This window comes from Mesitornis unicolor, unplaced genomic scaffold (assembly GCF_000695765.1).
Source record: "Mesitornis unicolor isolate BGI_N332 unplaced genomic scaffold, ASM69576v1 scaffold147, whole genome shotgun sequence".
NCBI classification, from domain to species: domain Eukaryota; kingdom Metazoa; phylum Chordata; class Aves; order Mesitornithiformes; family Mesitornithidae; genus Mesitornis; species Mesitornis unicolor.
The window spans coordinates 1-18,104 of record NW_010195452.1 but is presented as its reverse complement, the minus strand read 5'-3'; the positions used below and the strand labels follow the sequence as shown (position 1 = coordinate 18,104).

Below are 18,104 nucleotides of genomic sequence, written 5' to 3'. Positions count from 1 at the left end.
CTGAAGAGTTTGGGTTTTTACTGCTCACATTGAAGCAAACCTGAATAAAAGCAATTGAATCTCATTTGTAAGGACTTAGGATGATCTCTACAGGTAAAGGCAAGGGAAGCAAAATGTTTTCCCTTTTATTGCCATCCAGGCAGCACAACAAGCAGAAGCAGCGTGTGCTTTATGGGCCGGCAGGGAAAGCCCATTTTTGATGAATCAAGAGCAGAGGGGATCCATCAGACGTGTGACAACCTCAGCACTCCCTGCCAACACCCCTTTGAGAAGTGACAGTTCAGGTGTCTGAAAGGTTTCCTACAAATACACCTACCAAACTCACCCACAACCACATCCAAATATAACTCAGCAGGACGTGCTACTGCCACTTCTCTTCTTTGAGGCGTTCTTCAGGATGTCAAGGTACCTGATTCCACTCTGTCTTCCATTTTATCACATCAAACTCCTCAAACTAAGACTGCAGGCATGAGAAAAAGAAGACCTAAACTCCATAAAAAGAAGTATTTCCTAAACTAATTCAGCATTCTTAGCCTCATGGCTCTATTTAGTGATGTGCCATGGCTAAACAAAGAAAAAAACTGAAACATCCACACGTGCTCCCCAAGAAGTTTTCGCTTATGCAAGGAAAACGACACCTAGAATATCCCAATTTTGACTGAACGTCTTTCCTACATAACCTCCCAGTGGTCAAACAAGAGGGAACCTCTGGCCTTGTCATGATTTACAGCCTCATCCATCAAAAGGCTTCAGGACCTTTTAACAAATGAAAAGCACAAATGTTAAGAAAACAGCAATACATCAGGGGCCAGAGCCAGGACTGACAGAACCAGCACGAAGGGAAAATGCTGGCACGGCTATCAGGAAAAGACTGCCTGGCAGCAAGAAGTATTAGTAAAACCTTCCCAGGGGAGCTGTTAAACCAAGTATTAAAGTTCATGAATTACATGAACGAAGAGTTAAAGTTCACACCAAGCAGAGCTCTGGAAGGAACACTCCAGTGCCAAGAGGACAGCTAGGAAAGCTGACAATGTTTCCCCTAGTCTAGGCTCAGCTGTCAGAATCACCACAGGTTGGTTGGTCTTTTGAGTTGTTTTTTTTGTTTTCTTTCTTTTAAAAAAGTTGATTAGACATCAGACTGTCCACAGGAACAGCTCTCATTTCATAGAACAGTTTTGATTGAAAAAAACCCTTTATGATCAACAAGTTCAACCATCAATGAAGCCCTAAGTCCAACACTAGACCATGTCCCTGAGCACAACATCCACTCATCTTTTAAACGCCTCCAGGGATGGTGACTCTACCACCTCCCTGGGCAGCCCCTTCCAGTGCTTGAAAACCCTTTCAGAGAAGAAATTCCTCCTAATATCCAACCTAAACCTCCCCTGGCACAGCTGCTTGTCCTACCACTGGCTACAGGGGAGAAGAGACCAACCCTCCCTCACTAACCCCTCATTTCAAGGAGCTGTAGAGGGCACTGTCTCCCCTCAGCCTCCTCTTCTCCAGGCTGAACCCACCCAGCTCCCTCAGTCGCTCCCCATCATTCTTGTGCTCCAGACCCTTCAGCTCCATTGCCCTTCTCTGGACATGCTCCAGCCCCTCAATGTCCTTCTTGGAGTGAGGGGCCCAAAACTGAACACAGGATTCGAGGTGCAGCCACACCAGTGCCAGTACAGGGGAAGGATCCCTGCCCTGCTCCTGCTGGCCACACCACTCCTGATGCAGGCCAGGATGGTGCTGGCCTTCTTGGCCACCTGGGCACACTGCTGGCTCATGTTCAGCCACTGTCGACCAGCACCCCAACCACTCCAGGCTGCTCTTCAGCCACTCTCCCCAAGGCTGTAGCAGTGCATGGGGCTGTTGTGACCAAAATGCAGTATCTGGCACTTGGCCTTGTTAAACCTCATACGATTGACCTCAGCCCATCGATCCAGCCTGTCCAGGTCACCCTGTAAAGTCTGTCTACCCTCAGGCAGATCAACCCTTCTGTCCAATTTAGTGTCATCTGCAAACTTGCTGAGGGTGCACTCAATCCCCACATCCATGTCATTGATAAAGATGTTAAACAGAACTGGGCCCAGTACTGAGCCACTTGTACTTAAAACACAACCCTCCTGCAAGACTAAAACACATGGAAAAAAGAAACGTGACAGGGTGTAGGCTTGCACAAAGCTACCCTTGAACACAACAGAAGAGGAGCAGAAGACAGCTAGTGTGCTGCAGGGACGTAGCAGAAGCTCCAGGTACTGAGCTCTGGCTGTCACAACCCAACTGTGACAAACTGAGACAGAACTGCAATTTGCTCAGTCCACGGAGTAAATCCTCTGCCAATCTCACAGCGACGTGGGACACGCTAACTGCTGCCGGTGATCAATAAAAATGGCTTTGAACATTTACGAGTAAGCACAAAGATGAATACCACAAACTTGGATTGAGTAATCGGTGAACCAGCAAACACCCCGACAGCAAGAAAATCTTATTAAAAATAGCTACTAGAGTCTACATAATCACAGGCTACATACCCGCTCATGCATCACTGCGCAGTTAAGCACAAAAGCCTGAACGGAAGCAAAAAGCAGACGGGTTGAAAGCTTGACAGCTGAGAGATGAGGAGTTTGGCAATGCATTACCTGCCCATGGCTGAAAGAGAAGGTGACTTGATCAAAAGCAAAAATCGTGCCCTGTGTTTTCAAGAAGTGTCCCTAAAATGGGGAAAGCCCTCAAGAAGTTCTGACTGATACCAACAAAACAACAAAACCACCTCAAAAGCAAGATTTGCTGCCCTGAAATAGAAACCTTTGTGAGTTATCACTAAGAAACTGGAAGGAAGTCTCCTTCCACACGTACCTTACTATGTTGTAGAATAAGAGAAGGTCCCTTGCAATATTCAGAGGCAGCAGGCACTTCCGCCATCCAAAAAAAGGACACTGTTCAAACAGACCTGCTGCTTAGCCCCAGCAGAGGGAATCCTGTGTTCTCTTTTGTTTGAAAAGCCAATGCTGAGATTTTTGGACATACACAACAGCATTTTAAAGCCCAAACCCACGCAGACAAGTAGTGACAGCAGACTTACGCTGCAATCCAACTGAACTGGTCTGAAAGGGCACAGCATATCTTCTGCGATATGCAGAAGGATAAGGGATCCCACCAATGTCCATTTTCTTGTAGGTTCAACATTGGCCAAAATCCTCAAGGACAAAAAAAATTCCCAGATGAGAACACTAAAAATACATCTGCATGGCTGCAGGGGGCTTTAAGATTGCTTCACTGAGCTATAGCGCCAGCGCTCTGCTGTAGGGAAGGTTTTTACAAGGCGTCATTAAACCACAACTCCATTTCACATGCTGCTGTAGGATTCTGTCAAGATCTGTTTGACTTGGGAAACTTTCTTGGACACACCATAAAGAAAACTGATTTTCAAAGGAAACAAAAGAATTAAAACCGTGTCTGTCTCCACCCCAAAGTGACTAGTTTATTTTTGAAAATTGGGCCGTATGTTCACATTTTTATTCCTTTCTTCTGTGCTACAATAATCACAACTAGAATCCAGGTAACACGATTTAACAATCATCCTGAAATGCCCAGCTTAAAACCAGTAAGGTTTCCCACTTCAGTCTATTCTGCTCTCACGCACAGAGCATGCAGCACTCATCCTTTCACAATGTCTTGCCATCTTATACACTTTTTTTGAAAATGGCTATGTTAAAGACTTCTCCACTCCATTGTTTCTTTCTTTTCCTTACAGTTTAGGACTAAAAGTGCATTTCATTTCAACACTCATCTTTCAAGTGGTCAAAACCCACACATTTAAAAACAAAGCGTGATGAATTTTGATTCTGCAATCCTTTGCTATGTCTGAAGAAGCCTGCAGTCCATCTGCACTAATACCAATTAGAGATTTATTTCCCTGTAGCATCATCTGTTGTGGAAAACCCAGCCCTTGTAAGCAACAGACCTGGCTGGACTGCAGGCTGCTATTTTCTGTTAGAAACCCTGGATGCCTTCCACAGAAAGGAGGGCATCTACTGCACACTAGCACAGAGCCACAGCAGGCATCAGGGAGCAGCCGTCGGCTCTCCCATCTACCCTTCAAGATGCAGCTTTCACTGATCTGCAGAGTTCTTGTAAACGCAGGAAAGCGACTAACCATAAGAAACTTAATATAGGTTATGAAACAGTAGGAAAAGTGTCAAGCAGAAGAGCTCAACACTTTTCCTAATACCATAAGAGTCCCAAACACAACTTCCCAGTTGTGTCGGTCTTCCCAAGAAGACCATTGTGCCGAAGACCACACACAAGCTCACTACCAGCAGAAGTCAGCACTAACTGGAGAGAAGAACAGGAAAGTCTGTTGGCATTTCTTCCACCTGCTTCCTCCCTGAACGGAAGCTGCATACAAGTCCTCCAAGCACCCAAATTAACAGTTTTGGTCTGTAGCCTGTTCAGTGATTCACATCAGCCAGCTTTCCAGAACTATCAGATGAGAGGCCAGGAGATGATCATAAGAATACATTATTGAAGTCAAAAGGAAATTGCCTGGTTTCTACCATAACCAATCCTCATTGACTGTAAGATAAAATAAACAAGTCAATTGGGAAAACAGACCAAGACAGATACCCAAGAGCCCTGCAGAACATCCCACAAGACCCAAAGCTCCACTCTCCAAAATTACAGGCCAAATGCGAGTCAGAAATGACTTGGTGCTTCATCCTCTCAAGGGGGGCACAGCACAGTTCCATGCACACAACTGCACAAGCTGCTTTTCCAGCAAAGCCTTGGTGTCACACCTGGGTCTCTTCTGCACGCCTGTTTACAGCAGATGATACATAACAGCACTCCACAGGGCAGCCCCTTCCAGCGCCTGATAACCCTTTCAGGGAAGAAGTTTTTCCTCATCTCCAATCTAAACCTCCTTTGGCACCACTTGAGGCCATTTTCTCCCATCCTATCACTTGCTACTTGGGAGAAGAGACCAACCCCTCCTTGATACCCCCTCCTTTCAGGAAGCAGTAGAGGGCAATAATGTCTCCCCTCAGCCTCCTCTTCTCCAGGCTGAACTCCCCCACCTCCCTCAGACACTCCCCAAGATCCGTGTGCTCCAGACCCCTCCCCAGCTCTGTTGCCCTCCTCTGCCTTGCTGTGAACCCAGGCTGATTTGCTGTGAGCTGTAGGTGCAAAAGCTCTGGCCATGCCAGTGGCAAGGAGAACATCATTTTCTCATGCCAAAGGTTAACTCCACCATTACAAGAAAAATTCACAGCGTGGTTTAGCACACATGTAAGTACTCTGCAATAGAAAACCCCAAACAGTTTAATGCCACGTTATAGCGTCCAGCTCCTTCTGTGGAGCTGAGATAATGCTACTTCTATTCTCTTATGCCATGTTATTCTACTGAAAAAGCTTTTAGGAATGGCTCCAACTCATCTGCATATCCACACCACCTAGCAAAATGCAATCCCCATCTCATGCTAAGCCTCTGCTCCCAAAGCAAAAGAGGTATGTCAGAATATCAGCTCTGACATCAATAAGGAAAGGTGGATCCTCTGCCTGCTTTGGCAGTCCAAGTACCTGCAAAGGAAGCAAGTGTGGCTCACCTTATGGCAGGGACAAAAAACAAACAGCTCCCACTGTCCATAACTTGTCCTGCCCTTCACACAGACAGGCAGGACACTGCAGAGGATAAAGATGTAAATTGCGCAGTTGAAAACCACTTACAGACTATGCTGACCACTGGTAACCCCAGCAGATAAGGTTTGACTGGAGACGCGTGGACAGGCTGATCACTGGCTGAATGACCAATCTGTCGAGTTTGCCTAGCAGAACATGGATGTGTTTACTGCACCCCATTACACCATATCCCAACAACACATTTATTTGGCAACAGATGCCTCGCTCCCACAGGACATCCTTGTGCTACTCTCTCCTTGGACACAGCAACGACATCAATGGGTCACTTCTCCTTCATGCTTCTCCCAGTAATTACCATCAGCAGATAATTACTCTGTGCATCGATTTGTGGACTTCTGTTCAACTGATATTTGGCTGGCAAGAACCTTAAAAAAATACACTGGAAAAATAAACATCTGAGAAACGAAGCACAAAGTCTCTGAGAAATGATAAGCAGATGGGCTTGACTGCTGCAGGCTAAACCCCGATCGTCTCCAACAACAGATGTTGTCAAGAAAAGGCTGCAAATAAAGAGGAAGCCCAACACTCAGGGGGACTTCAGACTTCCAGATTTTTTTATATCCATCAGCTCTGCTTCACTACCCATTTACTGACTAATTTACAACAGACTAAAGAACAGCAAGGCACACGGGATCTACCACCCAGTGCACAAATAAGAGTCCTCATTCATAGATCTCAAAGCCCTTTATGAAGGTTCTTCAAGGAAGCCCATATCGCACCACATGTCAAAGAATGTCCAGCCAGAAGTTACCTTTAAAGTGTATTTTTCTTCCCCCCTCATCTTTTTCATGGGCCGCTCCCAAGTCTTACACAGAAAAGGCAAGCCTCAAGGTCTCTTGTAATATTGTTTATGAATTGTAATTCTTTGCAATAGCCAAGGTTTAGAGAAGAAAGACTTGAACACCTAAAGCGGAAAGGTGAAGTGTCTCTGTGATGAATCCAGATTTTAATGCTAGAAGTAGTCCCCAAGCAGCTAAATGGTATTTCTTACAGCTTATTCTGAAATGTAGGATCACACTGAATTCTGAGCCAGAGTAGCAGAAGTCAAAATCCAGCCCAGAGACTGAGCTGTTGCAGGCAAGAGCACATTTTTCCTATAGGAATCCTTCACCTATTAAAAGTTAGACAAAGTTTTGGAGAGCTCTAAAAGTGCACATTTTTAGCTGTTCCTAAATCTAACAGTTAAAGTACCCCAGCCTTGTTCAATTAAATACAGCTACTTGCATACTCTAAAAAAGTTTTGGCAGTAACACTGAATCTCTAAGCCTTTTGCCTTATATCTGCAAATCTCAAAAATTCCCTGTCCCATTTCAGATAAAACCAGCCAACATCATTAGAAGTTTCTTCACCCAGTGTCAGCAAAGGTTGCTCTTCCACAGCAGTCGCTCACAAAAGGCTCTTGGGAAGCATTGCAAGTGGTGTGATTCAGCCTCACTGGTGGTAAAAGCTAACACAGGATGACTTTGTAGGGAAGAGTACCCAAGGGGATCACGAAGCCTCTCCTGTGGCAAGTGGACATAGAAGTAAAAGGAAACTTCTTGAACATGCTCTCTAGGACGTACTCTGTTTCCTGTAAACTCAGTCTCGGTCTTGCACTCACACATACCCTTCCCCCGTGTTTACATTGCAAATGTGACTTTCAGCATCATTAAGCTTTTTCTTTTAGAAAACAAGAACATCAATCTCAAATTGTGTCAACAAAATATGCTCATTTGATTACTTCCCAACCTATCTAAAAATAATTAGGATATTATTATTACTATTACTCATGCCCGCAGTTTAAAGATATGAAGGTTAATAAAGCCATTTCATTCCCTGAGAACAAGCCTAGATTGATCTGTCTTTCTAGTTTATCACAATCTCCCAGCTGTAGGAGACAATCTACATTAAGAAATGGTGTCCCTATGAGTAATAGCGGTCTCGCAGGCCACAAACATACTAGTTAGATTTCACATTTTATCTGATAAACACATTTCAGTGTGTTGAATAACTGTGGAGGACAGGGAGAGTGTGCCACAACTGTACAACTTAAAAGTCCACTTCATTGATTTAATAACCAAGAGCCACTGCTACCTTCTGCCACTGCATAAAAGCAATTTGGAGAATGAGCCCAGGTTCTCAGCCTGAAAACAAGCACTGGGAAGAGCAGTAAACGCAGAGGAAAAAAGTCAGACTTTGACCCACCCAGCCTGGCACCACAGCCTTGGATCATCAAGCACCTAGGAGAAGCAAGCTCAGAGCTGCCAGCGATGGATTGACGCCCCCAGCCCTCCTTTGGGCCACAGTCACACAACATCCTGCAGGACTTTCACACCTAGCAATTCCCTGCATGAAAGCACAGGCATTATCTGCACTGGCATAAAGGTTTGATTCCAGTTTAGGACCCCAATAAGCATCACCTGTAACTGTATCTCACAGCAGCAAGTTCCAAAAATTGAATTACTAAAAAAAAAAAAAAAAGAAAAAAAAAAGAAAAAAGAGGCTGGAATTTAGGAGCTATGAAGTCATCACCACATCACATCACACTTGGTAAACTGAGTGCGGAATCTACCATTGTGTGAGTCAGCATTTATATATCTGAATGATTTCCCGTTGCCACCCAACACTCAGAAGGCACCTAAACTGTGTACCTTTACCCTCTGAAGCTCTTTAAAAATCTCCCTTTTTCCCAAGTCAGAGTATGTAACAGCTTCCACTCTACCAGCATGAGAGGCTCTGGCACTCACCTTCAACTCCTGAATCCACTTGCCTGATCTAAATGACTGCAAGAATCCAGTACTGGTCTCAAACCCTTTGACAGTACTTGTAAAATGCGATGAAGCTGCAGTATATGGATAAAAAAAAGCCGTAGAACAAAACTCAGTCCTGATTTCCATCAAGTCAGACAATGGGAGATAGATGCAAAATTAAACTAATAACACCTGCAGAGACCTGAGCAAACAGTCATTAGATGCACTCACCTCTACAGCCTCACTCTGCCATCCCATGAAAGCAGGACAACAAGGAATTACGACTATCTGTGACTGCACATCTGTCTTGCCTGCCAGTGATTCCCACAAGAGGCAATACATGGCTCCAAAAGAGATAAAAGCTGGATCCTAAAACATTTCAAGTTAACTATGCTGCACAAGGTAAAACCTGCTCTTTTACCTCCCATATGGACAGGAGTTAACACACAGCTCCAACATCCAAAAAACCCCATGCTAGAAACTGCTGGGCATATTTCAAATCCAAGTAATTCTCCATATGAAGACATATCTGTGATAGAACACCAAAATATCTCTGATAAAACAACAAAATACTCAAGTTTTCTTTAAACTTGCCAGCTTGTACATGGAAAGCTCAGAAACAAAAACCCAAAGCACTTGCCTGTGTTGGCAGGGATTACTGCAAGACAATCAGTGTAAACCAAAAGTATCAGACTGATTTTACACAGTTCAGTATTCTGGGAGAGAAAAAAAAATGTCTAGAGGGACAACACAACTCACCTGAAAAAGAAAACTTTCTGTTGCACAAACACATAGCCACTAAAGTGAGGATGTGACTCAAACCGAGATGCACTGGATTTAAACAACTCAATCTTCCCGCCTGGAAGCGAGAACACCTGATCATGATAAATTGCTTTCATAAATGCAGATCATCCTGCTCTTTCGTATCAAGTCTTCAGCATTTGTTTTCATTACAGTGAATAACTGCACCGATGGGATCACTTTACATTCAAGTGTTTGCATAAACCTGTTGCAAGTCAATGCGCACATTCCCCAGGAGATTCACCACCAAGGCAAAGTAATCCTTTCTCCCAGCTAACCATACAGACGGCCATCAGCTCAGGCTCCCCCATGAAATATTTACAAAGCTACAGCTGCCATCACTCTGGAAACGACACCCCTGTGCAAACAAGTCGAGGATTTACACTGAAGTCACCACTGAGGGTCATTACCTGCTCTGGTTACAGAAGAATGGAACCAGAAACATAGATGGCAGCTGGGCAGATCAACCACACAGGACAGGAACAAAGCGGCCAGTAATGGGAACTACAGCATTTAAAGCTCCAAAATTAATCCAAAAAGCTGCAATGTGACTAGGACAGGGCAGTTCAGTGACATCAGCCACAAAAAGGCTGATCTACAGTTTTAGAGCCTCCCGTCTCATCAGCTGACAACAGTTCATATCCAAAAGGGCCAGGATACGTCCAGTCCTCATCATCGTCTCACACAGACTTGCACCCTCCAGATTTCACCATTTGCAGAGGTAAGAGGGCAGCATTCAGCTGCCAGTGCGGAACAAATGTTTGCCATCTCCTCCAAGGAAAAGGCAGCAGCTCAGAAACTGCAGCTTGCAGATGAGTGCTCAGAAAGAAGCTGTCCCTCAGAGCAGGGGCTACTGCAATCAGAGCCACAAGGACCTGATCCACAGAGACATTTGCACTCCTGCAGCAAGTAATTTGTACATGCAACACACAGGCCTCTTGCCACTTATGCAGAGCAACGAGAAAGTTAAGGAGAAAGTAGTCAGTTTGAATCGTGCATCAGCCCAAGTGGCAGACAGCAATGAATTGTCACTGCCTGTGGATAAAACCATACCATGACAGCTTCAGCCACGCTTGCCACCAGAGCAATGAGCATGAGAAGCGAAGAGCGGGATGTATTTTATTGCTGTGTTCGCTTTTTATGCACGAGCTGGAACACAGTGTGGTTTTCCTTGTTTACACTACACTTGGATCATGGCATTGCCATATTTTGTCAGTCAGTGAAAACTCAAGGCCTAGTTTTTCACAGAACTACTGGATGACACCACCTCCCTTCTCCAGTTTAAATCAACTCACAGGGCACGTTGATACGGAAAAGGCAGTTCCCTTTTTTGCCAGTGACCTCTAGTGGTGAGCACACACAGGACAGCAGGTAGCTGAGCACTTCACAGCAGTGACAAAGACAGATCCTTTCTCCCTCAACAAAGCAAAGCCAAACGGTTCATGCATCCCTCTCTTGCAAGCTGCAGTGCACAGGCCCATACAATTTCAAGGAGAGAAGCTCTTACACAGCAACACAGCAGCCAGCCCAGCCCAGGTCAGCAGGGCTGCTCTGCTAAGTTTGTTATAAGGAACAGGAAGTATTTTACCTCCTTCCTCCTCCCTGAGGTGAGGAACAGAGCTCAACTTGCACCCCGCATCTCCTCTATGCGTGCAGCCCTCTGTGACTCACGGCCCAGCTTGCTGTGGCCCAGCAATGCCATCTCAGACTGCTGAGGACATTGTCAAGTTTCAGGAAAGCTGTGAGAGGTCCACACCACAGAAGTATGCAAGGTAAGGAGGGTGTAATTACAGATAGAGGTAGGTTTGTTGAGAGGGGGATGGATGGCAGCTCAAGGGTTTAATGAGAAAAGACACCATGGAAAGACTGCTAAGGGGAAAAAAACCAGTCAGCCGATGGCAATATAGTACAACACAGGGCCATCTTGGGACAACCTCTCCTCTCTCAACTGCTTGGCCAGCAAAGAGCATGGGGAGCACACTAAGGCTTAGCCTAGGAGTCATTTATATCCTCCTTTTTGTGTGCTAACCAAGTAAAGGAGTTCGGTATATCTTGTTTGCAGTCACTGAATGCAGAAAAAGAAGCACAAACAGAACTACGCAGAAGCAGAGATAGCAACATGTGAAATGAAGCAGGAACCACGGCTGCCTTTGACAGACTCAGCGCAGGTCAGAGCAAGCACACTGCCTTGCTCTGCGAGCACAGCACCTCATCTCAGGGCAGAAGCAAGGAAGACACAGCAGCACTTGCAGCAGTTACCACTCAACCTGCAGCTTTGCTCCCTCCCCATGACGATGCACCAGCACCACACATGCCTGCATTTCAGGTGATGTACCCACAGGTAGAGTAACAGGATTTTTGTTTGGATGCTGGACTGTGAGTCACAGTGGCAGAGAAGGACATTCAGATCTGAACATTAGCTGTGCAAGTAATTTCCTTCAGGCTGAAAATAACAGGTTACCACTGCAGCATTTGCTTGGTGACCAAGTCACAGTTACCCAGTAACTATATCCAACACGCCTCCAAGTACTTCCTTTTCTCAGAAAGGTTCTCTAATAGCTCATATTTTACTTTCCCTCCAACTAGACCCTACAGAGTCAAATTGAGCAGGCAATATTTTAATCAGTTCAACTGATCAGTGACAAAGACCTGACAGTTCTATACTCACTCTAACAGCAGTACCTTTGCTTTCTTCATGTGGCTCATGATATTGCCAAGATCTTCAACATCGATGACAGAATTTGTGCCTCCAACTTCCTTAGCATCAGCTTCCTCCTCACTACTGGTTTCAAACAACTCCTCTGCCTGTGTAAGGGATCAGAGAAAAAATAAAATCAGGAACGTATCAGAATGTCAAACAAGCTCTTCATCTATGCTATCAGGTCCCATAATCAGTAAAGACTACTGAAAAACAAGGAATAGCCCACCGATAACCTGTATCATACATATAAGATGCATTAATACTTGGGGCTTTTACCTGTGTGTATTTTTTAAGAGCTCAGCGGCACACAGACCACCTGAAACGCAGTCCAGATATCCCGCCTCCAGATTGCTCTATTTCCATCATGTGCCTATCCGATCACATAAGTGATACAGAGGAGCCCACCTCCCACTGCATGCTCTGATGATCTGGAAGCCTAAACTCCTTTAGCTCCTCCAAGTGCCCCTGTCCAAATGAACAAGGAGTGACAGATCTGTCTAAGTATCAAGTCACCAAGTCAAACTCTTCACAGAGCAGAAAAGTCACCTCCCTTTCTGTAACACAGCCAAGGTAGAGCACAACAGCAGTGGTGTAACACCAAGATTTATTTCTCTTGTTCCTGCAGCAACCAGCACTTCCAACCCCACTCAGAAGAGCCCCTGTTTTCCTACAAAATTCAACATGGCCATAGCAATCACTTCAAATCTACAATAAATGGCTTGCAGGGAGGATTAAAGAGCCATAGCAGCCCCGGGTCTTGCACTGTAGAGCAAGCAAGAGGATTCCTTATTCAAAACCTGTAATCAAACACTCCAGAAGACACACAAGTGAACACAAGCAGACACACTGAGAGGAAATACATGACTTGCTCCCCATAACACTCCCCAAGCTGCCTTTGTAAAAACCTTGGGATGCAGACACAACACCCGAGCTTCAGCAAGTTGAAGTGGAATCAGGTAAACTGCTCGCAGGAAACTGAATGCTTCACTTGGCCATGAGACAAAGCAAAGACTCTGATGAGAACCCAAACTGGCTCCCTGGAACATCTGTCAGAACATATACCTCCTCCTGCTCAAGAGGGATACTCCATCATATAAATGCTATCTAGCAGCCTAGGTCCATCACTAGTTCTTTGGTCCTTCCTTTTGGATGGCTTCTTCAACCTGTTATCCACCATAGGATCTCATCCCTCTTCCCCCTCTGCTCCACGAAAAAGTAGTATTGAGTTCCACAGCACCCCCCTAGGCTGTAGGAAGGAGACGAGCCAAAGAGTGCTCCAACGGGCACTACATCACAAATAAGGTCCCATGGATTTTGTCTCTACCTCAGTATTCTCATACTCTGATGTCTTGTGTTCATGATCTGTGCCCTCCTTCCTCTGCTTCCCTGGGGATTTGCACTTCCCTTTCTTGCACTTCCCATTGCAGGGCTTCTTCTCCCCTCTGCAGAGTGCCTGGAGCCGACTGAGAAACTTGGCTTTCCAGGCTTCGAAGTCAGCCTCAACGCTGCCATGCCTGCTCTGGGAGACATTGCAGTCTCCCTCAGCACGAGTCATGACACGGCTGGCACTGAGCATCCACAGCCATCTGTCAATATTTCTTCCAACCTAGAATAAGATGGAAGAGGTAAATTAAATGAAGCCCAAGTTAAACGAAGCAGGCAATTAAGAAAGGAAGGACCAAGCCCGGAAACAGAGCTGGTGAGCTGCACAGGACCACAAGTCAGGGACTTCTGGACTCCCTCTCACCTGCTGACTCAGAACAGGACCATAGAGCAGCCACCACACACCCTCAGCTCCCATCTGAAAATACCTCTGCTCTCACACCGATTAGGTAAGAGATGAGCTCTGGGAACAAGATTCTTGGTTCCTGTGGACATTTTGACCCACAAGCAGCACACAGTACTTCACATGGCCCCAGCTGTACAGATAGAACAGCTCAGCAACAAGTCATACGTCATCTTTCTGAGTGAAATGAAACTAATTACCAGGCTAAGATATTGTCATGTTTTACATCAGGAAATAAAGCCAAAATCCACACAATACAGCAAAGTACATAACAGAGAGAAAAGCACTCTAAAAGGCAGCAAGTGAGAGGATTTGCAGTACTGTGTCATGGACAGCAAGCTTTCAAAGCTGTACGATTACTCAAAAAGGATTTATCAAACATATTACCATGCCTCGCAGATTAATGCGGTGCTTATGGGGCTCCTTTCCCATTTAAAATTGTAGCATAATTGCTTCAGAGCTGCATTGCCTGTGCCCTAAACCCAGTCCCAGTCCTTAAGTCCACACAACGGCTCCAATTCTCACACAAATACCAATACTGTTCAGTTCTGTGGTATTTAAAGCTTAGCCTTTCAGAAGGGCAGAAATCAAAGAAGGGTGTGACCTCCCTGTGTGACCCAGTCTAGGTTATCTGGCAGGGGGGTTGGACTGGATGATCCTTCCAACTCCTAATATTCTGTGGTCCTGTGAGGGTGCACAGGAGATACTTACTGTGTTGTAATGATCAACATACACCGAGTTTCCCAAGCCAAACACAGCATATCTCAGGCCTTTCAGATAAGTTTTCCCAAAGCGGAAATCATTTGCTGCGTCTTCTAACCACCTGCAGAACCACACTGCACTCTCGGTTGGCTGTCCATCTGTGTACGTAGCTACCAAGAACACACAGATGTTCCTGCTGGTCGTCTAATAACACAAAGGGAATAGAACAGATCACTTTACAGCAGGAAGAGAGCCAACATGGACAGCTGGAAGAAGTTGAAAAATAAGATCTTTGGTAAGTGGGTTAAGCCTCTTTGGTGTAGGATGCTGCAGGTAATAATCCCAGCAGTGGTAAACTGCCATCCTCCCTGCAAAGCCATCTTAAATTAGCCAAGGGACATCAAGCTGTCTCCTCCCTACCTAACAGGGAGACAGTGGTAAAACAAAAGTGTACACTTACCTTCCCTACCCCAATCAGCAGCTTCTTGAACAGACAGTACGGCAATAAAGTCTCCCATGGATTCAAAAAACAACTACCAATATTCACGGAAGAAAAATCCCTCACCAATTACTCAATATAAAAACACCTCCCAAAAAGTTCTAACTTACAAGTCTTTGAAAGGCTGCAGAAGTTTCACCATCTACTTGCTCTGGTTTTGAGCCCCTCCCCAAGTGTACGCTGTCAAGAGACAGAACAGGGGCACCTGGTGCAGCCACTGCCACATAACTCGCACCCGAACCAGTTCACATAAGAACCACTGTCCCTAGCCAAATACTCTACTAGGAAAGGATCTTGTCATGTTTAAAATTCGTGTGTTTTTTGCTGAGAGATGATGGGCTACATCCACCTCCATGGAAAGGAAGCGATTTTCAACATACACTGCTGGGGATTTCCAGGACAACAAGAGAGAAATACAAGAGGAAAAGAGTCTTCACAATCCCAGGAAAAGCAAAAACAAAACCCAAAGCACCCCAACACCACCACTTCTTATTCATATTTATGAGGTCCCTACCTCCTCCACTAAACAGTCATCCGGATCATAGTCTCCCATGCTGATGGCCTCCACAGGCAAGTCAAGGGAAATAACTGCTTCTGCCAGACTTTTGGCAAATCTCTAAAGAGAAACATAGAAAGTTATCAATTACTTGGATCCAACCACAGTAAGGGTCAAGCAAGCCCTGCTATAGCCAATGATCACAGAATGAGTGGTAACACATGAAAATTGGACACTGGACCTGAAATTCCACACTTCAAAAAGTGAAATACACTGGCTGAAAGAAGAGAGCTCCATGAATTTTAATGATTAAAGATTTAAAGATGCACACACACACAAATTAGATTTCTTTCTGAGAAAGAATGTACCTAAACCAGCAGCTCCCTCTAACTAGACCTGCTAGCAAATTAAAAGCATAATAAGAATAAATGTAAGAAGAAATTTTAAGCTTCATAATCAATGCCTCTTCTGTATGTCCTACTTAAAATAGCAATTATTCTACTCACTTCATATAATTTTCACTTACCGTTTATATTGGGCAGCGACTTCCAATGAACATTGTAATGAATTTTCAGATGTTTACAGTGCAGTGTAACAATATTTCAAATCAACTTCAAGCATGTTAAAAAAACAGAAGTCACTTATACCTTTGCTGTGCCAGTCTGGGACCCATAGAAAATCTTTACCCCAGCAACATAGACCTCCTTTGCCTGCAGGGTGGCGTATCCATTTACTAGTTTGTTTTCTGTTCTTTCAGAAGCAGCTGGATTCCTATTGGGTTTTTCACCCTAAGAAACAAGTGCTGTGTTTCAATGAATCCCCTTTTCAAAGTGGTATTTATCCCATTTTCCCCAAAAACCTTTAAAACACAAATCCCGTGACCAGACTCTCAGCACTACACAAATGCAACAAAGCATTTTAGTTTCTCACACAGAGAAACACCTGGGTAATTATTCCTCTGAACTAGACAAAGTTACAGTAAGCTCATGTCACCCATGGGGGAGAAAACGGGACCCAGCTGAACCTGAGAACCTCCCAACTCACACAGCAGAGCTTCACTCACCTGCACAAGGAGCTTTTAACTTCCTGACTGGGCTAATCCCTCTCCCATCCTAAAACCAACATTGTCATTAACATCACAGGAAACATGAACGTGAAAACACAATGTGTGAGCAGAGGGATTTACTGGAAGGAAAAGGGCAGCCCAGGCTGGCGCATTCTGTCAGTAACAACGGGAGAAGCATTCAGCTGAGATCTGCTCTAGCATCAGGGCAACAAGAACGCTTCGTTACCCACACACGAGACCACCCAGACTTAGGATTACAACCATGAGAAGAACTGAACGACATTTGGGATTCACAGCAACCTAGGTTGCCAGATGTCAGCTCTGAAATGAGGTAGCACATTTCATAGCAGTGGTGGGCACCTTTACTCAGCAACTCAGCAACTTCCAGACACCAACTGTGGGGCCTTCTCAGCTTACATGCTCAGTTACCTTCTTTCTGGTAGTGAAGAACTGATTGATGATCCAAATGCTGATCCCGAGAGCAACAACAGAATAGATGTAAAATCTGTGCAGCCATAAGGACAGCAGACAAGTATAGGAGAAGTTCCACGTATCCATTGAGACATCTAAATCTAGATTAAATCAGAGACTTAGCATAAGCAGATTCCTACGGCATGAATTTAAGGTAAGCACCCAAAAATAATCATACAGGACCCACAGTCTCATGCCATTAACTATTCTCAGGCTCTGCAGAAAACAGCTTTGGGCTAAAGACAAGAAAATACAACTGAATCAAGGAGCCTTCACCTCTTCAAAGGTGTGTAAGCCAAGCTTCATCTGTGCATCCAAACTAACATTTTAGACTGTCATACAGAAACTTGGGTTCTGTTATAATAAAAGGCAGAAGATACTTGTACTGTGCAAGTGTCTGAAAGTAAAAAGTCCTTGGGAATCACTCACTGTATCACACTGGCCTTAGTTTTGCACAAACCCAATATGTGCAGGTTTTCAGAGCTAAAGAAATCCATTTCAAGGGGAAAAATCATCTCCACAGAGCTTGCTGCTGAACACAGCCCTTGCCTGTGCACAGCAGACACCACCCTGAGTTTCAAGGCCAGACTGAAACCCGGATTCAGCTGAATGCGCTTCACTAGAACTCTGTCATGGGGGTGAGGTTTGGTTCAGAACAACTGACACTTCCCACGCTCATTCAGAACGCCCGTGGCACCTCACGCTGTAGGCAGGAGTGCGCTCGCACAATGCCTGGCATGACCCATCTCATCCAAAACATCCAGGAGCTGAACCAAGGCTCACGTGTGACACTGCCCAAAACTCCTGCTCTTATCTGCAGGCCACTTTGATCTTGTTTTTTCAGACAAGAGCACAGAAACTGAGGATCTGTAAGAGGCTGCGAACTTTAATAGAACTTCTGTTATAGTACTTCTCCCCTGGGCTGTTACTTACAGTACCAGACGAAAAGCTTGAGGGGGTCCCCTCACCCTTCCACCAATGAGTCTCCCCAAAAGACCTGAGAGTCCCTGCCACTGTGTCCACAGCTCCAGTGCTGGTGGTCCACACGAGCAGCAAATCCCTCAAGGGGGGGCTCCAGAAACCTCTGCGGTGGCCCACATACAGCACCCACCTCACCCCCTGAGCCATCTTCCCCACCCCACAAGTACCCTACAGCACCCACCCC

At 45.2% G+C, this 18,104-nt stretch overlaps 1 protein-coding gene across 1 annotated transcript in view; it reads right to left on the bottom strand.

Annotated features, from left to right (window-relative positions):
- Positions 1 to 17,026, bottom strand: part of TYW1 (tRNA-yW synthesizing protein 1 homolog (S. cerevisiae)) — a gene marked incomplete at its 3' end in the record, with an annotated part of 55,947 nt that extends 38,921 nt beyond the window's left edge. The window contains exons 1-6 of the mRNA XM_010188095.1: positions 16,898 to 17,026; positions 16,050 to 16,190; positions 15,421 to 15,522; positions 14,417 to 14,611; positions 13,244 to 13,525; positions 11,901 to 12,023 (exon numbers count right to left, since the gene is read on the bottom strand). Coding sequence (XP_010186397.1) covers positions 11,901 to 12,023; positions 13,244 to 13,525; positions 14,417 to 14,611; positions 15,421 to 15,522; positions 16,050 to 16,190; positions 16,898 to 17,026 — 972 coding nt within the window. The remainder of the gene's footprint in view (positions 1 to 11,900; positions 12,024 to 13,243; positions 13,526 to 14,416; positions 14,612 to 15,420; positions 15,523 to 16,049; positions 16,191 to 16,897) is intronic.
- Between the last annotated feature and the right edge of the window lie 1,078 nt (positions 17,027 to 18,104).